General features: G+C 40.6%; 1 protein-coding gene across 1 annotated transcript; it reads left to right on the plus strand.

The window, feature by feature from the left end:
- The first annotated feature begins 1814 nt into the window (after positions 1-1814).
- Positions 1815-18543, plus strand: LOC149103393 (uncharacterized). Its single transcript, XM_089272620.1, has 6 exons — positions 1815-2136; positions 11342-11434; positions 11826-11930; positions 14038-14202; positions 15562-16211; positions 16596-18543. Exons 1-6 carry the CDS (start codon positions 1881-1883, stop codon positions 16764-16766), a joined length of 1440 nt encoding a protein of 479 aa, XP_089128746.1. The 5' UTR covers positions 1815-1880; the 3' UTR covers positions 16767-18543.
- The last annotated feature ends 76 nt before the right edge of the window (positions 18544-18619 follow it).

The raw sequence follows: 18619 nt of genomic DNA on the forward strand, positions 1-18619 counted from the left end.
TCAGTTTCGTTTGGGAATTTCTGTAAATGAAAAGAAATTTTCTTTTCTCGTGGATCGAGCCTGCTTTCTTGGTTTGAAATAGTTTAACGTCTAACAGAGGCACCGAGGACAAATGTGGCGTGACAGCTTACTATAGTCGGCCTCATCACCGTTATTTCGTGTTTTACATGCGTGACAAACAAAGCAATACGGTAGAAAGGAAACTGGATACTGTAATATAAGGTTAAAGACTCTGAGTCTCTCGTTCGCACAAGTGCGTTCAAAAATTAATTTGCAAAGCAGTTGTGTTTTCAGCTGTTATTTCACGATTGTTTTTTTTTTTTTTAATTTTTTAAATGGCAGATTCATGACTCATAACTGTGAAGCACATCCCGTTTCATTTTATCTCGGATGAAAATCGTTTTAAATTATAACAATGGCTTACGCCCAACAAAATGTCCTTCATCGTCATACTTTACACTTTTTAAATTTAATTTAAAAGCTTAAATCGCTAGCTTCGTTGGCTTACCTGTAAGCATAAAACAACATAGACGATAGCAGCAAAACTTTGGGTCCAGTTATTTCAGATGTTATGGATGTATTATATAGCTGCCTCGTTAAACTAACTTCCTGTGTAGCTCTGGCATCGTACCAGTTTTTCATTACTTTTCTCCTGCGCGTAAATAATGCAGAGATATCTCAAATCATTGTTTACTTCCTTTCCTTCTGAGACAATATAATCTCAAATTATTTTGAATGATCCGTTTTGAATTCTCCCTGTTTGGCGCACGGAATTTCCCTTTGTTTAATTTTGCTCTTGTTATACTGCATAAATTTGTTAGTGTTTCAGTTTTGCAGTAGCAGTTGCGTATTAGCGCTAATCTTGGCAAATAACTTCTCGAGTGGCTGAAGCGCCACCTTTAAGTTGAATCTGGCACGATTCTCTCTTATTTTGCTTTCGATCAGTTTACTTTAGCTTCGCACGCGCCACAAAATTTTATTTCGGGGGAATGGAGAGAATACATGTACTCTCTGTGTTCACGATAGTCGTTCTTGCCGCGCTTTTCAGTTTTGCAGAAAAAGGAAACGCTGGTGAGTAAAATACTTCACGCTATTTTACTAAATTGTGTATTTTACTTTGCTTGGGGAGCTCAATGTTACTTCGGTTGCAATGTAATTTCTACGATAACTTAAGTTTACTGACTTCTGTAGATAATAGCCGATACGGTTTTAGATTAAGCAAAACAATTAGACCAAAATGAAATGACTCGTAAACAGCGTGTATTAACCGATGACGAGTTAAATGGGGGAATGTTTTCAATTTTCCGACCCCGGCTTAACCTTTACTCAGACCGGGAATTTTTCCTTATTTCTACGAAAGAACTTCGATTTCGAACTTCGAATTTCCCTCGTCCCCCTCTCCCTTTTAACTTCAAGAATAGCAAAGCTTCATGATGAAGCTTACAGGGTATGCAGGCTTTGACATAAATAACACGATATTCAAATAGCCGCCACCTGCATGGGATTCACCATCGTCAGAAAACTACCAGAAATGACTGAAAGTAATAACAACAATTAATAAAACGATGCTAAAAGCACTGAAAGAGTGAAAAATAACTGCATAAGATTGCAACGCTCGGCGGCGCGTTTATAAGGCATTGAGAAAAGAAATTAAGAGAGTAGGCAAAATATGTTTATGTTATTCTTTTTCTGATTCCATTCGATTAGCTAAGGGAGAACAGCACTTTGTATTTGGTAATTCGAAATACACATTTCATGGAAACTCCACGGGGAAACTTAATTGGGAAGAAAGCAACAAACATTGCAAAGAGACTGGAAGCCAGCTAGTTTCTATTGAAAGTGAAAAGGAATGGAAATTCTTGAACGAGACTATCCAAAGTATGGCAACTTCGGAATATTTCATCGGTCTGAAGAACGATAGCGAGTCTGAAGGATGGAGATGGATAAGCGATAACAGCACAGTAAATGCTACCGAAGGAGAGTTTCCTTGGGCTAAACGCCAACCCAGTGGTGATGGAAATTGCGCGATTATGTATAAGGACTTCGCGGGAAACTTTGGAAAAATTAATGACTTGGATTGTGCACATCAAAAGCCCTATATTTGCGAAAGTTCCCTAGACGGCACTGGCCAGGAGGGTATGTTTAATTACATAAGTTATTTTATATCATTTGACTAACTGAGTTATCTTTTTTTTTTTTCACGTAGAAAAATCAAGATACAGGGTAGGAGTTTCCCATCTAATTCAGATAGGGATTACTGTATATTCAAGTTTGCAATAAAGCAGAGTTTAATATCCCATTTGACAATGGCACTTTAAAACTGAGACCACTATCTTTAGAAAAGCAAGCTTTGTTGTTGAGTTTCCTCTGGTTTCCTAGTCTTTATCACAGCTTCCCTTTCCGAAGGAAAAAGGTCGGAGAAAAAAACTCTCCGATTTGCCTTGCGAGGAGTGCGGCTGTGTTCAGGGTAAGGGTTCCCCTGGTTTTGTAGTACTGGACTGCTAATAGTATTTATAAAAAGCAAAATGCGAACAAAATATTTACTGAAATGCAGATGTGGTTATGATTTGTCAAAAAAATTCAGAAAGAGAGTATGAAACTGGCGCGTTTTATAAAACTTTTTAAGGAACTTGTTATGTTACTCCGGAGACATTTCTTCCAAAGGAGTTGTAAAAGTCTTCTTGATTTAAAACCCACGCTGGAAGTCATTTTATAAATTTCATTGTTATATACCTGGACGTTCACTCAACAAAACGAGCACTGTGATTGGTTGATTCTTGGTCACGTGCCCCTAATCAAATTCAAATGTATCCCGACCGGGATACAATTACGCAGTTGTTGCCCGCGGGCCGAATACAACATCACGTGATCAGTTCATGACTAACTTGAAAATGGCATGATCTTCAGCACGTGGTCACGTCAGCTTGATTGACGGGGGCGGACCTGAGAACACTGCCAGTTTTCAGTTTTAACCAGCGATGATCGATAATGGAAACCAGTGAGGCTAAAAGAAAACGTTTTTTCTAGATTATCAGAGGAAGAAATACAGAACTTAATTGAAGGTAAAGATTCTGAAAATACGAGAAAAGCAACTAAGAATGCTGTTGTTACATTCGTGGCATACTGGAACGAAGTTAAACCAGATGATGAGCGGGTGAAAAATACAGAATCGCTAGAAAAAGTTCCGAAGAAGGAACTGAATGAACTTCTGGCGAATTTCTGGCCGAACGCAAAGAAACAGAACGGAGACAGCTACAAAGAGTGTGCTTTGATAGGAATACGATTTGGTCTTCAAAGACACTTTCTCCTAAAAAGAGAATTTGACTTAATAAGTGATAGCGAATTCTATAAGTCAAATCAAATTTTCGAGGCGGCAATCGTCGAGTTGAAGCGGCAAGGATTTGGCAAAGTTGATCACAACATCCTAATATCAAAGGAAGATCTAGAAAAGATCCGTCGTCCTACAACCCATCTTCTCCATATCCTAAATCCCTCCAACAAGTGGTGTGGTTTAATATTATGTTCCACCTCATTCGCCGCGGCAGAGAAAATCTCCGACTTCTCGCGAAAGAATCGTTCGCCGTGCAGGTTGACGCAGCTGGGAAAAAAGTTTGTTTATCAAGTTGTTGATGAACTGGACAAAAACCACAGGGCAAACGATCAACCAAATGATTCTCCAGGGGAAGGACGTATGGATGAAAGACCTGAGAGTCCCTTGAGGCTCGCCACATAATGTGTGTTTCGGGACACAAATCTGAGAGTAGTATTCGCTCTTACTCCAAGCGTCTTTCGGAGTTTAAGCAGAAAGAAATCTCCCATGCTCTCAGTAGTGCCTGTTCTGTTGAAAATCTTGAATCAACTAGCACTGCAATTGTGACAACGCATGAGCAAACAAGTGAAATTCTCTTGGCAGAAACACAGTGCCAACTCCCCCTGTGACTATGCAGAATTTCGCATGTCATAGCCAGGAGACTGTAAACTTTAACGCAGGAGCATTTTCTGGCGCAAATGTTTAACTTATCATCAATTTTTATAATTCCAAATGATTTTATATTCGTTATTGAGGTTATAAAAGCATACTTTACTTTTTCATGTACTTCGAAACATTTGTAATTAAGTTAAGACTTATTCATTCAGCAGGATTGATTGTTGTGAATAAAGAAGTTGTGCCGTCTTAGTTTGTTTGTTTTTGCTATATGACTGTTTAAAGGAAAGTCTAAATATCACAGTAAATGGTTTGAACCCAGGAGTATCAGTAGTTCGTATAGTGTGATCGTCCGGGTAAGTGTAGTTCTGAAAAGAACTGTTGTTGGTGACTGACGTTTCGACAACCTGAGCGGAAGTCATCTTCAGAGTCAAGTGAATAGTGTTTGTCAGTCGATGATCTTATAAGTCTGGTCCGTTGAACGTGATTGGTCAGTATAGCCACGATGGTATTGGCTGAAAGACTCGTGTAAAGTTTGTCATCAGTCATTGGTGGGTTTCGATCCGTCTGTTGTTAGTCAAATAGGTCGGTTTTTGGTCCGTGTATTGTTAAGTCGGTCTGTTGGAAGTCCGTTTGTCGGTTTCGTTTCTGTCACTATACGAACTAAAGTCTAAATATATAACAAAGCACTTAATGTATAGTCCCTCGGGAAATAAGTTAGTTTTGTTTTCCCTAGAGTCGTGATGTTTCCCGAGACGAAGTTGAGGGAAAACATAATTAATTGTTTCCCTCGGGACTATACATTAAGTGTATATTGTTTTCATCAGTTGAAGTTCTTGTAAATTGCAATTGTAAACAAATCGTGTTGTGTCATATCAGTTTCATCGACAACTTTACGGCAAAAAAATATAAAACAGCTCTTTTTAATTTATTGCTGCCAAGCTAAATTTTGTAATTTTCTTCGTGTTACTATGGAAAGCTGCTTCATCGACTGCTTAAAATTGGATTCTCCCGAGTATATTGTAGCGAAAGTTACGGAGTACATTTGTGTCCGACCCTACCCCCCCCCCCCCCAACAGTAGATATTGTCACGTGGTTTTGTTGGATGTGTATTAAAAATGGCCGCTCATTGTTAGCTTGGTTGAGTTCTGAAGCGTAAGAAATGGCAACATCACACTGGTGGCAGCGGTGTTCGACGCCTATCACGTCGCAAAATCCCTTCAAACATGATTTGGATAATCTTAGCCAGTTTTTCGTTCGTTCCGAGGTTATGGAAAGCTTAGATACCCAAGTTGCGGAAACACCACGTGCAAAGTCAAATCCATTATGCAGCGACAGTGGTTTCGCTGAGCCAACAACGTCGCTCACAACGTCAGCAGGTCAACCGATAGTCACAGTAAGATCGTCCAACCCTTTCCGTAGCGATGATACCGTGTCAAACGTAGAGCAGTCGTCAGAACTTCCGGCCGACCAAAGAATCAGAAAACCAGTGAAACTCCCCGAAGACTTCGATGGGAAGCAACCTCTCAATGAATACTTGTTAAATTTCGAACGTTGCTCGCTTATAAACGGTTGGACCGAGGAGGAAAAGGCGATGTTTTTGGCAGCAAGTCTTCGTGGCGAAAGCCGAAAGTTATTGAGTGGTTTAACAGACTCAGAGGGCCTACAGTACGCCAAAATTGTGGAAAGGTTGCAACTACGCTTCGGTGTTGAAAAACAAGCGGAATTACATCAGGCTGGACTGTTGAATCGTCGGCAGTTTGAAGGTGAGAGTCTACAAATGCTAGCATATCAGGATCTAGGTATTCCTGTGCAGGAACGCTTTGCTGTACAACATTTTATTGATGCTTTAAATGACAAAGATGACAGGTTGTACCTTAGGCGGGAAAACCCAACACACTTGATGACGCCCTTTCCCTTGCAGGAGAACTAGAATCCCTCAGACTGTTAGATGGTAATAATTCTTTCAGGCGGGCTGATACTAAAGTTAGAGCCATGGAAACCGAGCGAACACAATTACAAATGCAAGTTGATGGGCTTAAGCACAAAATAGACGAGCAGCAACACCAACTAGAAGCCCAGGCAAACATCATTTCCCAATTAAATCAGTTTCTGGCCAAACAACAGCAGCCACAGGGACCCCCAGGGGAAGGTGGGAATGTTGGATTTGTGGAGAGAGTGGACACTTAAGAAAACAATGCCCCAGATACAGAGCAAGACTGGAATGTACCCAGCCTTCGGGAAACGGGAGGAGGGTGTCCCCAAGTGTCCGGGAGGATGCCTGAGCAACCACTTACAAGGGCTTAAAGTTAATGACACTGTTGTTAGCAATTGTGATGGAGGAATGATCGTGCTGCCCGATCAGAAATCCCGGCCATATGGACTTTATGTTATTGGTTTCATTGGACAGTGTAAACTTGTTTGGCTGGTGGACACGGGTGCAATGAGAAATATCTTATCCTATGAGTCCTACAACAGGTTACCTGAGAGTTTGAAGTTTCCCTTGCATGAAGATGGTTCACAAGTGTCTGTAGCAGATGGCCGTAAAACCAGTACATACGGCTCTGGTAGGTTGTCGGTGAAAATTGGAAGTCAAGATGTTAACATTAGTGTGTTGGTAGCAGACATTGAAGATTCTGCCCTACTAGGCATGGAATTCCTGTCAGATGTGGATGGAAAAATTGACTTGGTTCAACAGCAACTGGTCGTGAATGGCGAGGAGGTTGACTTGTGTAGTGAGAGTTGTCAAGAACTCAGCCTAAGATGTGTAACGCGGCGTCTTGTTACAATAGAACCGCACTGCGAGGCAGTGATACCAGTCCGCCTTCTTCACTGTCAGTCATCTTCATCGTCTGAAAGTGCTAAGAAGGGATTGCGAATCTTGGAACCCTGTGGCAATCGTCTTCAAGATAAAGGCCTATATGTTGGAAGAACCTTAGTGTCTGCAGGTGAGACCGGCCTTGTACCTGTTAGAATCCTAAACACCGCTGATTAGACGCAGACCATTGGTGCCCAAAGTGTCGTAGCTGCAGTAGCCAAACAAGTAATCGGTGTTACAGAGCTGGAGATACTCGAAGTGAGCTCGCAGAGCATTAATAGTACCCAACAAGTGGTAGGGAATTGTGTGGACAACTTACCAGAACCACTTAAAGAACTTTGGAAGCGAAGCGCAGAACAGTTGACTGAAGACGAGAGCATGGCAGTGGCTGATCTGTTGCGCCGGTACAAGGATGTATTCTCTTTATCGGAGCAAGACCTGGGCAGAATCAACTTGACAAGGCATCACATCGACACAGGCAATGCCAGACCTATTAAACAGCAACCTCGACGAACATCGCCCTCTAAACATGCAGAGATCGAGAGGCAGGTGAGGACTTGTTACAATGTGGTCTCGTAAAGAAATCAAACAGTCCCTGGTCTTCTCCTGTGGTGTTAGTAAGCAAAAAAGATGGTTCTCAAAGATTTTGTGTGGATTATCGACTGGTGAATGCTGCAACTGTCAAGGACGCGTACCCCCTACCACGCATTGACGACTCCTTGTCTGCTCTCTCTGGGGCGAGGTGGTTTTCGACATTGGACCTGGCCTCTGGGTACTGGCAGGTTCCTATGGACCTGGCTAGCAGTGGCAAAGCAACTTTCGTAACCACTTCAGGCCTCTATGAGTAGACCGTTATGCCCTTTGGTCTCACTTCATCTCCCAGTACCTTTGAGCGGTTAATAGAGCTTATCTTAGCTGGGCTCAGATTCGAAACCTGCTTGATTTACGTGGATGACATAATCGTTTATGGTAAAACTTTCGAGGAAGAACTGAAACGTTTGGAGGAGGTGTTTGTGCGCTTTAGATCTACCGGTCTCAAGCTGAAACCAAGCAAATGTGTGCTGTTCCAGAAGAGTGTTACGTACTTGGGCCATATTGTGTCTGAGAATGGCATCGAAACTGATCCTGTAAAGGTCGAACGAGTTTGCGAATGGCCAATACCAGAGAACGTGACAGAGGTTAAGAGTTTTTTGGGACTTGCCAGCTACTATCGGCGCTTCGTCCCTAATTTTGCCCAGGTGGCTAGACCTCTTCACAAATTGGCAGACGCTACTGTTGATTTCACTTGGACGCGCGAGTGCCAGTCCTCGTTTCAGAAATTGAAGACCTTACTGTCCACAGCCCCTGTTTTGGCGTACCCAGAGTTCATACTTGACACTGATGCCAGTAATCATGGTATTAATTGGAGCTGTTTTAAGTCAGTTGAAGGATGGAGTGGAACACCCTGTTGCTTATGCGAGCAGAACCTTGACTAAGGCTGAGAGAAATTTCTGTGTTACACGGAAAAAGCTACTTGCAATTGTTGAGTTCATGAAGCAGTTTCGTCACTATTTGCAGGGGCCGAAGTTTCGCATAACAACTGACCACGCACCCCTTCGCTCGGTGCTTCAAGTTAAGGAACCGGAGGGACAGTTGGCGAGGTGGATAGAGTTCATGAGTTCGTTTAGTTATGAGATTGAGTATCGAGTTGGCCAGAGGCATCAGAATGCCGACACACTGTCGCGAAGGTCTTGTAATGACGGCTACAAATGGTGTAAGGAGTGGAAGAGGGTTGGGCATATGGTTAGTGTTGCTGTTCAAACTGACGTTTCACCTGCTGTGTGTGGCGAGTTTGTGGTAGAGCAAAGAGACGCCCTTCCAGATAAGCAATGTGAGACAGAATTGTCAGTTGGTACTGAACATTGCTCCTTCGATTCTGCTGTAGCTGACTCTAGATGCAACACCATTAAATTGGAGCCAACCTGGACACGAGAGTACCTTTACAGCCAGCAAGTTGCAGATCCTAGCCTTAAGGTGATCATCCGATTTAAAGAGGCGAGTGCCATTAGACCCAGTTGGGCAGATGTGTCCTCCTACGAACACACAGTCAAGGCACTTTGGGCTCAGTGGAACCAGCTGGAATTCCGAGATCGCGTACTGTGCCGGAGATGGGAAAACGGAAGTAGTACCAGAGCAACGTACCAGATTATAATTCCAAGGAACTTGCAGGAGACCGCACTTGAGGCTCACCGTGATCAAACCACTGCCAGTCACCGTGGTGTTAATAAGACACTGGGAGCCATTAGAGCGCGATACTACTGGCCAGGATTGACTTCCCAAGTCAAAAAGTGGGTCAGAGTTTGTCACGATCGTGGTGCTAAAAAGAATTGGGGAACGAAACAGCGCTCACCACTGCAGCAGTATGTTGTTGGTGCTCCAATGGAACGCCTAGCTATGGACATAATAGGACCACTTCCTCTTACTCTTCGTGGCAATAAATTCGTTCTCGTCGTGACGGATTATTTTACAAAGTGGACCGAGAGTTATGCCATCTCTAACCAGGAAGCTACCACAGTAGCCGAGAAACTAGTGAGTGAATTTTTGTGTCGTGTTGGAGTCCCTCGGGAGATACACAGTGATCAAGGTAGCAATTTTGAGTCCAAGGTGATGACTGAAGTGTGTAAGCTACTGGACATTGACAAAACAAGGACCACGTCCCTACATCCTCAGCCAGACGGTCAAGTGGAACGATACAATCGCACATTGATTGAAATGCTTCGAGGCAAGTTGAAAGACAGTCAGGAGGATTGGAACCTACACCTCCAACCATGTATGATGGCTTACAGAAGTTCTGTTCATGGGTGCACAGGAGAAACACCAAATATGCTGATGTTAGGGCGAGAAATTGAGGGACCATTAGATGTGATGACTGAGCCAGCTCCAGACACACCGCCATTGGCAACCGAGTATGCTTTGGTTCTGTAACAGAGGCTTGCCGGCGCACATGAAATAGCCAGGAGACACCTAGGAAAAGCAGCAGAACGGCAGAAGAGAAATTATGACAAACGAGTGTCCAGTAAGCCATTCCGGGTAGGGGACTGTGTTTGGTTGCACAACATTCGCCGAAAGAAGGGGAGGAACCCCAAACGGGATTGTCCTTGGGAAGGCCCTTACTTAGTGGTGTCTGTGCTATCAGATGTGACGTATCGAATCCAGAGAAGTCGAAGAGCGAAGCCTAAAGTTATCCACGCAGATCGTCTTAAGCCGTACCTTGGACCTGCACTAAAGAGTTGGATTGTAGAGAGGGAAGGGACTGCTATGCCTGCCGAATCCCAAGTTGTGAGAGCTGGAGAAGTTGGGCCTGTTAGTGGCCCTGTCGAAGCTGTACTCGGCGAAGGCACGTCAGATGGCAGTGATGCCATGGAGTCCTTGAATCCTGTTCTGTGCAGCAGTCCTGAGGCGGACGATCCCGAACCTGACGAAGAGAGCTGTGGTAGCGATACTGATACAGCGATACTCCCTCAGACCCAGACGGCTACACCAGATGACAGACCATCGAGCGAGACTGAGAGCTTTGACGCTGCTTCATTTGGACACCTTTCGCAGGCTGTACAAAGTCGTTATGGGCGACAGCGGAGACCACCCAATTGTTACGGTGATTGGGTGTAATTGAACAGTTCAGGAACTTTCAGAGTTGTTACGCGTAATGAGATTTCCCGAGTTAAGTTTTGTTTCAATGCGAGTGCTGACTGTTTATAAAATCAACTAGACAGAGTTGCTAAGATTTGTCTGTCGTTCTTTGTTCATGTTCTGATTTGTCATTGAGATTGTGACACCGAGGACAGTGAACTTAAAAGAGGGGGCAGTGTAGCGAAAGTTACGGAGTACATTTGTGTCCGACCCTACCCCCCTTACAGTAGATATTGTCACGTGGTTTTGTTGGATGTGTATTAAACATGGCCGCTCATTGTTAGCTTGGTTGAGTTCTGAAGCGTAAGAAATGGCAACATTACAATATGCCGAGTTTGGGTAGCCAATCAGAATGCGTGAAAAAAATTAACCACTGGTTGTTAATTACAGAGTAATGAATTACAATGTTTCTTCCTTCTTCTCAACTGGTAGTCTCGATCTCTTTCAGACAATAAATAGGAGGAAAAAACTTTGTTGGATTGTAATAAGTGTAAAATCAATATTCTGTGCAAATGAAACGCGCGCGTTCCAATGTGCAATTACAGGACTGCTTTCAAGATTACATTTAAAAGAGCTCAGTCACGGCATTTTGAGTTAAATTGGCCATAAAAAAATTACCTTCAAATTAAAGGAAACTTGAAAATAATAGTTTACTAAGATAAGAAAACATTAAAGTGTTATACCAATAATGGTTAAGGATGGAAAAGAGTACCACGTATTATAAATGGCAAACTTAGAAACGTTAGGCTTAGGTTTCCAAGACACGTTAATTATGGAGTCGAACAGAGAATACATGGACGATAAAAAAGCTCAGGTGTCAAGTCTACTACAATTAGGCTTATTAGTGTTTTTTTAGTTAAGCAGAGGCTGGCTGGTTTATATCATATTGGATCACAAATCTAATCTGGAAATGTGATTGTCTTTTTTAGCAACAACAGTGGGACAGACATCCTTAGCACTTACTTCAGCAGCACGTTCAACAACACCGTCCAAACGTCCATCGAAACAAGCAAAATCAACAGGTGGAAAATATTCTGAGTTTAACGATTTTCTTTCGTTCGAATAGCCTATATGCAAAACGAGTAAAGCTTTGCCTTGAAATAATATTTGAAAAGAATCAAAGTGCAGAATGGGCTCTGTACTCGTTGTCGCTTTTCGTTTGTTTTCCAAATCAAAGAGAAAATAATCGTTTACAAATTTGTGATTAAAACTGGCAGGGGTGGAAAAGAACTGGAGTAGTTAGAAAGGCATCAAAAGGCCGATTGTGATTGATGACGATTGTGATTGTCTAGCAGGTAAGCATGATTACAGGAATGGTTCTGTCGGGGCTCAGTTTTAATCGATCGTTAATCTAATCAGGACATATAGAAATAAATAGTCTTGGATTGGTAAATCGTTTGTTAATCTTTTAAGAGGCAACACAACAGCCAGAAAGTGGAACCAAAGAGTCAGCCACAAAACCGTCCATGACGCTATTAACATCGTCCAAATATTTCTCGACAGAGTCAAATTTTGAAGGTATGAACAAATTGAGTTTGCGTCTCTCAGCCAAATAACCAATTGCAAGTTTAAATAGCTAGAAACCAGTTTTTGGATAACGGGTTTCTTTTAAGTTAATTACCTCCGCTTTAAGGTTTGTATTGTTCAGTAAGTTGTTTAGTTTTTTCTTATTGTTAAGATATCATCACCCACACATCATTTTAATATTCTTTTCAGAAGGTAAAATAAAAATAATAAATAAAAGAAACAGACGTTCTGGTTAGTGCAGAAGCCCGGCTTCCTGATAAACAGTTGCATGCCCAGTTGCATGTGTGGATATCTTTTAGTTTGTTGTTTCGTAGTTCTTGATCACCACCTCTGAAAATTATTAATGAAAAAAATTACTCACGCCAGGATAAGAATGAACATGCATTGGTGATAGTTTTTCGGAAAGTCATCAATTATTCATGATGCTATTAGTCAGCCAGAACATTTTTTACTAGTCAGGTGGGTGAGTTTAGAAACCCAATTAAACACGACGGGTTGAAAACTTTGTGTTTCAACAGATTACAAACGCTTGGGGATAATGTTTCTTACTCAACATAGTCGCAAACCAACACAACAAGAACGTTAACTGACAAAATAGCTTTTAAAGTTGTAATTGAATGTCTGTAATTGGAATCCCTCTTGATCTCGCGACACTGAGTTACGCTGCAAACAGTCTTGCAGAGAAGTAATCACGATCAATAATTTTGATATAGGTACGATTAATAATTGTAATTGAACTGAATGGAGTGCAATTTGGTCTGAAATCATACGCGTGATTTGAAATCACAAGTATGATTTCAGACCAAAATTGTACGACTCGAAGTTCAATTGCCACTTTATTAGATCCATTTTGAAATCGCACAATTTTATCGCCTTAAATTTTAGATTTTTGATGTATTGTTCCAGTAGCCGGTTTGTTAAAAAAAGCGGAACCGGAAACGCCTTTACGTCTCATTTAGTATGCAAAACGATGTCATGTGACGAAAACTCATTCGAGTATGACAAAGAAACAAGCAGTTCTGAAGTCAGAACGAAAATAGTCTACTTCAGGTATGAAAGTTCAATTCTCGTCGCCTGAATCAGTTATGGAAAGCCTTCCTTTCTTCTGTGGTTGAGGCTGAGACTTTTCATTTTCTTTGGAGAAGGAATTTGAAGGTGCATATCCTGTGTAATTCTGCAATCGATTTCTTTTGCGTGTTGAAACTCCCTCGAGTGAATAATGCCCAGTGGATAGTACGTTTTGTTTTTTTTTCTTTTAAATACCGTTCAATGGCATGATTTTAAGGGAGTCCAGCTCATAATCATCTCCGTTTCTTTTTGTGACCTCGGCGTAGGACTCAATACTCAGGACCTTGTCAAGTTCTTGCGGCGCCATTTGTTTTAAGATATTTGATATTTCCAAGATGGCAAGACTGGCACCGGCTAAGACGTTCGTTCATTTACTATTTTGTGCAGTGTGGCGTATTTTGACTATGTTTATTCACAGCGACAGAGTTGAGCTCTTTTGTTGCTTCGTTTGAAACTACCGGAAACCTGGAAACATCTACCTTCTTGAGACACCTCTGAACAAGTTGTTTTTTACTGGACTCGGTATCATACGGATCTTGAGCAGATATTGAAGAAAAATCGCTAAAATATTCGTCAAAATGGACACTGAAAGCTGGAAACTTCCATCAAAGTAGATCTTCAGCCTGAAGGAGCTCATAATCGTCATTCAGAAACTGTAATTAATTAAATTCGTCAATTTTTTTGGAAAAAAACTACAAAAACAACAAAGTTTTGGCAATAGTAGTTTCAAAGTTCTCCACACAATGGCTTTTTGCCGTTCATTTTCCTGAAATTTTATTGATTACTTTAAACTAATCTTGAAATATGATTGGTTGCTTTGTTTTACTGTGCCATACTCATTGACTGAGAAAAAGATGCGAGTTAGAGCAAAAAAAGTGCGATTCGTGAATAAATCGCACCACTGAAAGCCAATCAGATTGCAAGGATAACCAGTGATTTCAAAATGTATTTAATAAAGTGTAAAATAACGCTATAAAGCAAAAACTTAGTCATAATATATAATTACAGTAAATTGTAATTTTGTTTTCAGTCACACCTCCTAAGAACATTGTGAAGGATGTTCCACTAGAGGAAACTACCAAAAACAACACCAAAGTGACTGTAATCGTCCTCGTCTTACTGGCCATTCTTATTTTGATAACCTTGATCGTATTTTACGTCATGTATGTCCGACGTCGGAAATTTAAAAAGCAAGGTAATTCCTCTAGCGCCATACAGCTCTTTACCATAAAACTGATTTCTTTTAGTCACACAAAGTTCCGAAGACTGCTTGTGATCCTTACTTTTGCCCACTGGTTCTGCTCCTTGGAATATCTGTTCCCCATCCGATTTCCATGAGCTGTACAAATGTAGTTGCTGTCTGGTCAAAATTGTGTTTGGTTGTTTAATATTTCGGCCAACCTCTTCTGACCGCCAGCACTGAAGGTGTAAATATGGCCATGGAACCACACCCCAGAAAGTGTTGAGTGTGCGTAAATAAGATATTAATATGTCTACTGGCTGGCAAATTTAACAAGAAGACTTGCTATGAAGTAGGTTTAGGTATTCCTGTTGGAAAAAACTAAAATAAAACTGAAATGCTTATTTGTTGGTTACCTCTTGGTTACGATGGTCCCAGATAAATTCTAACAAATTAGCTCGTTGTGTGCCCCTGGTGATATAATTAGGCAGTTTTAACTTTCCAATCGCCTTTGAAGTTATATGAACGGTAACTCATTTTTCTTTTTGCGATGTTCTTGGTGACACTTTCATTTTGGCATATTTTAGCAAACCTTTTAGCCATATTGATATATTGTTAGTGTTTTTATTATTATTATTATTATTATTATTATTATTATTATTATTATTTAAGTTGTTTGTTTTGTTTTGTTTTGTTTTTTGCTAAATATCTTCATAACTACTGACGGGGACGCTGACGCTTGCTGGAACATCACAATAAACAGTAAGTATATATTTGAATATGAATTTGCTACTTATGAACTATTCGATGGCTTTTATTATCATGAATTTGATTTTTTGTGTATGTGCCACTGGTATTGTAAAAACTCTGCTCCCTCTTTGCTGTAATCAAAACCTGCGATACTCTTGGATCCAGATCTTACTCTGGACATGGGATGGGGCGCAAGAATGTGTGGGATTTGGGAAGGAGTCGACTGGCATTTTTAAGTTACAAAAATTTACCACACAGTTAAGTAGGAAGAGAATATTATACTTTGAAAGTCACAAGTTGGGAAATAAACAACAGCAACTGCTATTAATACACTTTATTGTCTTAGTAAAGGAGTATATAAGAACCTCGAGACCGAGGAAGCTATGTTTTAAGACAATAGATTTACTACAGTTCGCTGAATGATATCCTAGCTTTTTTGAGACTAATACGGGAAAAATTTGTAAATTGAGCACGTTGTTGGAATAATTTAGGCTTTATTTTTGAGTACTATATTTCCCACACTAAGTTAATTTGACACGCTTCATAATTTCAATAAATGAAAGCATCTGGTAATGCAAGAGGTCAATCTATCATTGCCATGACAATGTTTTAGATCACGTGAAGTCCAAAGTCGGGTCCGCTGCACTTACAAGAAACCTTCAAGTCCAGGGCAACAGTCAGTTGAACACGGACGACACCTGGATAGCTCTGCTGCACAAGTCACAGTGCATGTAACACTTTCGAGGACTAAGGCGGGTCTGGACACTTATGAAACCGTTGAAGTCCAAGAAGGGCTCACTTATGCTAATGTTAAACAGACCAAGTCTCAGACCCATAGACAAGAGTCTTTAACCCACGAGGATGGAACCGCCAAGCAAACGCAGTCTGAAGATGGATATTGTACGCCACTGGAGAGCTCACCACTGGATGCTACGAACAAGCTTCAGGCGCATGGAGTGGAAAACGCAGAAAAACAGGAAAATAAAGACCACGTTTATGCGGTTGTTCATAAAGATGCCAAAGGTAGAAACTCTGCAGCAAGTGTCCACGCCAGAACACCATGCTCGAAACGTTTGGAGCCTGCGATTCGCCCGTATTCAGATGTTGAACCTGTGAATCGCTCGTCCTCCGCGGATCCGGCAAATCACTCAGACGCGAGACCCTCTTCTGTGGAGCCTGCAAATCACTCACAGGGCGCACTCGTAGGAGACGAGAAGAAAGATTACTTGTATGCGGTTGTTGACAAGGCAAGCACGAAAAAGAAGCCACCTCAGGTAAATATTACGGGAACGCTTTTTTTGTTGTTTGTTTGTTTGTTTGTGCTTTTTCTTGTTTCTTTTTTTATTCTATTTATTTATTTCTTTTTTGCAATATTAATCAAAGATTTTTGCTCTCTTAACCTCTCTGTTGCAATTATTATCTCATGTTGTTTGAAAAACAATACAAAAATCAACCTGACGCCATTATTGATCGATACATTGCCAGACGAAGGTTACAATACAAATTAATAAGTATCATAAAAGCCTGACTTCCCTGTAGTGTTGATGGACAAGTTATCACGAACCAGGGTTTTTTTTTTCTTTATTATTATTATTCGTCATATATTTTCCATTGCTGATGTTTTCTTGCCAATAATTAAAATTTTGCTTTATACACAGAAGCCTTCCCCTTATCGTGGTCTTGTGTACGCCGACCTAAACCACTCCACAACAAGCAACACGGGACCAGTTAAAAGAGAGTTTCCAACTGTCTACGCCGATATCGATTATCTCAAGACAGATGCAAGCTCAAAATTACCAGAGGAACATTTGGATCAACCAACGGAGTAGGATGATCCGTAGCAGACTAACCGCTATGGTTAGCCAAACCTTAAAACATTAATGAAAGACAATTAACGCCGGGGACAAAGTAAACAAAACAACAACAACAACAACAACAACAACAACAACAAGAATTAATTAATATTTTACTTCAGAAATTCGCAATGCATTCTTTTTTTTATAAGAATATTGTTTTTCGGGTGGAGGCTGAATATTCTTATTTTTCTGCCGATTTTGGGCTGAAAATATTCTTGTGAATATTCTTAGATTAAAGCGCATGGCATTTCTGTTTTCAAATGTATTTTGTGTCTGCGGTGCTAAAGTAATTTTAGAGCCAGCCTGCAGGCATTGAAGTCTGATGTGACGCATATAATTTCTTGGGACATACGGCTAGTTCTGATTTTGTTTTGTTTGTTTTTTTTTGGCCAGTTCTGCCGTTTAGAGACAAAAAGTGAATTTTATACGGTTAAGTTAAAAACATATAATTGTATTGTATTTACAAATTTTCAACACATAAAATTGTATTCTTTTCAAAATCTCAGTCTTGAGTTTATTTTTAAAATATCCTTAAAATTTCGCCAATTTCAGCCTGAATATTCTTATAAAATGTATTCTTATAAAAAAAAAGGTGTATTAATCGTTGTATTCCAGATGTATTTAGAGTGAATCTCTCACCTTTAGAACTTCCAACTTAATATAAAAAAATTATTAACCGTTGTATTCCACGCTCAATTATACAAACTCTGGTCAGTGGACGTCATCGTTTTTATTTGCAGAGGGCCTAAGGAAAAGTACCATTAGGTATTGTTAAGCTGCCAATTTGCCCCGTCCACATTACGCAGGAGAAATTTGAAAGCGCAGCTTTATTTCTACGGTTAGGTCTACCGTCCACTGACTAATCTGTCACTAAAATGGAGCTTATCGAAAACGCTCTTCAATCAGGAGTAATTTGAAAACGCCGGCTTTGCGTTTTATTTGGACGGAAAACATTTTGTAAATGGATAATTTTTGAAAACGAGAACCCGTCTTGATAATCATGTAATTAACCCTAACCCTGGAGAGTGCACTCGACACTCAAGGTTTTCTGACGCCGGTCATAGTTGCGTTTTGAAAATTTCTCCGGCGTTAGTGGACGGAAAACACTTGATGCGTTTTCGAAGTGAAAACTCCGCCTTACGTTTATTTAGCAACGTGGCTGGCTTGCTATGGAAGTCCATAACTTCCTTCGATACCACTTGCGTGGCGCAAAATCGAGTAGTGGAGAATCTCTTCATAGGGCTCGGCATTATCCTGTAAGACCAGGTCATCAATATGCGATTTTTAGCTGAACTGAATCTATAAATCCTTTCTCTCTCTGGTTGGAGAAAGGTGACGAGGCTAGCGAAAATTTAAAACAGTCTCCTTTCATCTGGCTTTAGGAAGAATGGAAGTCAAAATGCCATGCAACCTTGAACGCTGTGAACGTAGTCGGAAAGACCGGCCTCAATGTATTATGAAGAAACTTGCCTTTGTAAGCAATTCTTAAAACTGTAATGAATCCGATAGCGAAAGTTTCCGTTACCGTTCCCGCATGAATGTCTAGCTGTGATTATCAATGTGTGCGAGGAAAAATCAGAATACCTTTACAGTGCAAACGCTTACGAATTCAAATGTATATCTTATGAAGAATCCAAGCGACATTTATGAATCCGAAAAATATATATCCTGTTGTTTATACGTAACTTAACATTAATTTGCAATAATTCGAACATTTTGTAATTAAAAAGTATTTTGTTTATTGATTTAACAGAGTTCCCGTTTATCCTGTGTCCGAACATGTACGGGGAATTTTCGCCATGCGCATTTTATTTAGTTATTTCAGT

This window comes from Orbicella faveolata, unplaced genomic scaffold (assembly GCF_042242905.1).
Source record: "Orbicella faveolata isolate gen_17 unplaced genomic scaffold, um_ofav_v1 contig_35, whole genome shotgun sequence".
In the NCBI taxonomy this organism is placed as follows: Eukaryota; Metazoa; Cnidaria; class Anthozoa; order Scleractinia; family Merulinidae; genus Orbicella; species Orbicella faveolata.

Excerpts from the sequence above, each read along its gene's own strand:
- LOC149103393 (XM_089272620.1), top strand. The coding sequence starts at position 1,881 with ATGGCAACTTCGGAATATTTCATCGGTCTGAAGAACGATAGCGAGTCT. Across the intron at positions 2,137-11,341 it reads AGACGGCACTGGCCAGGAGG|CAACAACAGTGGGACAGACA; the intron begins GTATGTTTAATT and ends TGTCTTTTTTAG. Across the intron at positions 16,212-16,595 it reads CGAAAAAGAAGCCACCTCAG|AAGCCTTCCCCTTATCGTGG; the intron begins GTAAATATTACG and ends CTTTATACACAG.